Source organism: Anneissia japonica, unplaced genomic scaffold (genome assembly GCF_011630105.1).
Source record: "Anneissia japonica isolate Jap-2015-1 unplaced genomic scaffold, ASM1163010v1 scaffold277585_len1465_cov302, whole genome shotgun sequence".
Classification (NCBI taxonomy): domain Eukaryota; kingdom Metazoa; phylum Echinodermata; class Crinoidea; order Comatulida; family Comatulidae; genus Anneissia; species Anneissia japonica.
In genome coordinates this window covers 1-1465 of record NW_022748320.1, presented here as the reverse complement: position 1 = coordinate 1465, position 1465 = coordinate 1, and the positions used below count along the sequence as shown (strand labels likewise).

The 1465-nt window shown below is 39.0% G+C and overlaps 1 protein-coding gene across 1 annotated transcript; it reads right to left on the bottom strand.

Moving 5' to 3' along the window:
- Window position 1: 1 nt before the first annotated feature.
- LOC117120801 (high mobility group protein B1-like) lies at window positions 2-970 on the bottom strand (the record flags this gene model as incomplete). The annotated part of the gene is made up of 2 exons (XM_033265882.1): window positions 2-564; window positions 796-970. Coding segments are annotated over 2 exons (352 nt in total), but the record flags the coding sequence as incomplete, so codon positions are not given.
- Window positions 971-1465: the final 495 nt, after the last annotated feature.

The following is a 1465-nucleotide window of genomic DNA, read 5'->3' as shown; positions in this document are numbered from 1 at the left end:
ATTTTTTTTTAACTGTAAAATGTTTAGGTGGATAAAACTACAGAAAGCTATTTATGAGCCTGCACTGTCAGCCAAAGCTATTAACAAGTGGGCGTGGCTAGCCACCTAACAATAAGTGCACGGCTGCCACCTAACATGTACTTAAAATGTTCAGGTGGATAAAACTACAGGAAGCTATCGTGTGCACATCCAGCCACCTAACACTTATTTTGCATGTCTTTTTTTTTTACTTTTGTCATGCAATTTGTATGTACATAAAAATACAAGGGAAATCCACATGAAATATGCAAGCTTATGTTCAGGAATAAGAACTCTCCAATAAGCGGCGAGAATCCAAGGCACGGGCGTCGCCCTATGACATGAACCTTGTTATCAAATTCATGCTTCTTACTCCTCATCACTCTCCTCTGAACTTGACGCTTCTTCACTGGACGACGATTCATCCTCATCATCTGAACTTGACTCCTCTTTCTTTTGCTTCTTGGCACCCTTTGGAGCCTTCTGCTGTTGCTGCATCTTCTGTTGTCCTGGTGATTTTAAACTTTTCTTGTATGCCTCCATTTGCTGTCAAAACAAAAGAGTTAATCAATACTTTAGAAACAACTTGCCCCAGATACATAATCAACATTATACCAGCCCTGCCAATTCAAATCTACATTCAAATGGCTAGTATTGTAACATACTTAAAACGCCAAACAGCATTTTAATAAAAACATCATGATAGTTATTTATAGAATATTAAAATAAGATTCTAGTTAAAATTTCAGTTTCTAATAACATGATAATGACATTTACCTTTAAATATCTTTCTTTTTCCTTTGCTGCCGATTTTTCATAAACTGCCTTTTGTGCTGGCGTTATCTTCTTCCACATATCAGCAAGCTCTTTGGCAACCAATGCGACATTCCAATCGGGATGTTTACCTCTGACCCCAGCCCTTTCATCTTGACTGTACAGAAAGAATGCTGACCTGTTGCAAAATAAATAATATTACAATTATTTTTATTTTATGTCAAATGACAATGAAAAACATTGAATTTAGCTGTGTTATAAACAGAGCCACTAAGACGACTGCAATTACATTAGTAGCACTCGCATACGCATTTTGTCTTTAATACTTGTCTTCAATGTGGTAGTGGCCTATTGCAACTGTCAATTGGATACAGTACATACTAGCCTGGTTCTCACGAGAGCCCTATTATCCGAATCGGGAGCTAACCGTTAGCACCTGTGTGAGAACGCCCGATCGGTTAGCACCAACGGTTAGCAAGCGCTATCGGTTAGCAAGTTGAGGGCGTTTCTATCATCAACCAATCACATGTACGCGTTTACAATTTCCAATTGGCCAGTGATTCGATCATCATATTGTTGGTATCTGAATCGGGATTTTCTCGCATGGCAGCTAACGGTTACAGGATCCGGATCCTGCTAACCGTTAGCTGCCGTGTAAGAACATAGCCACTAA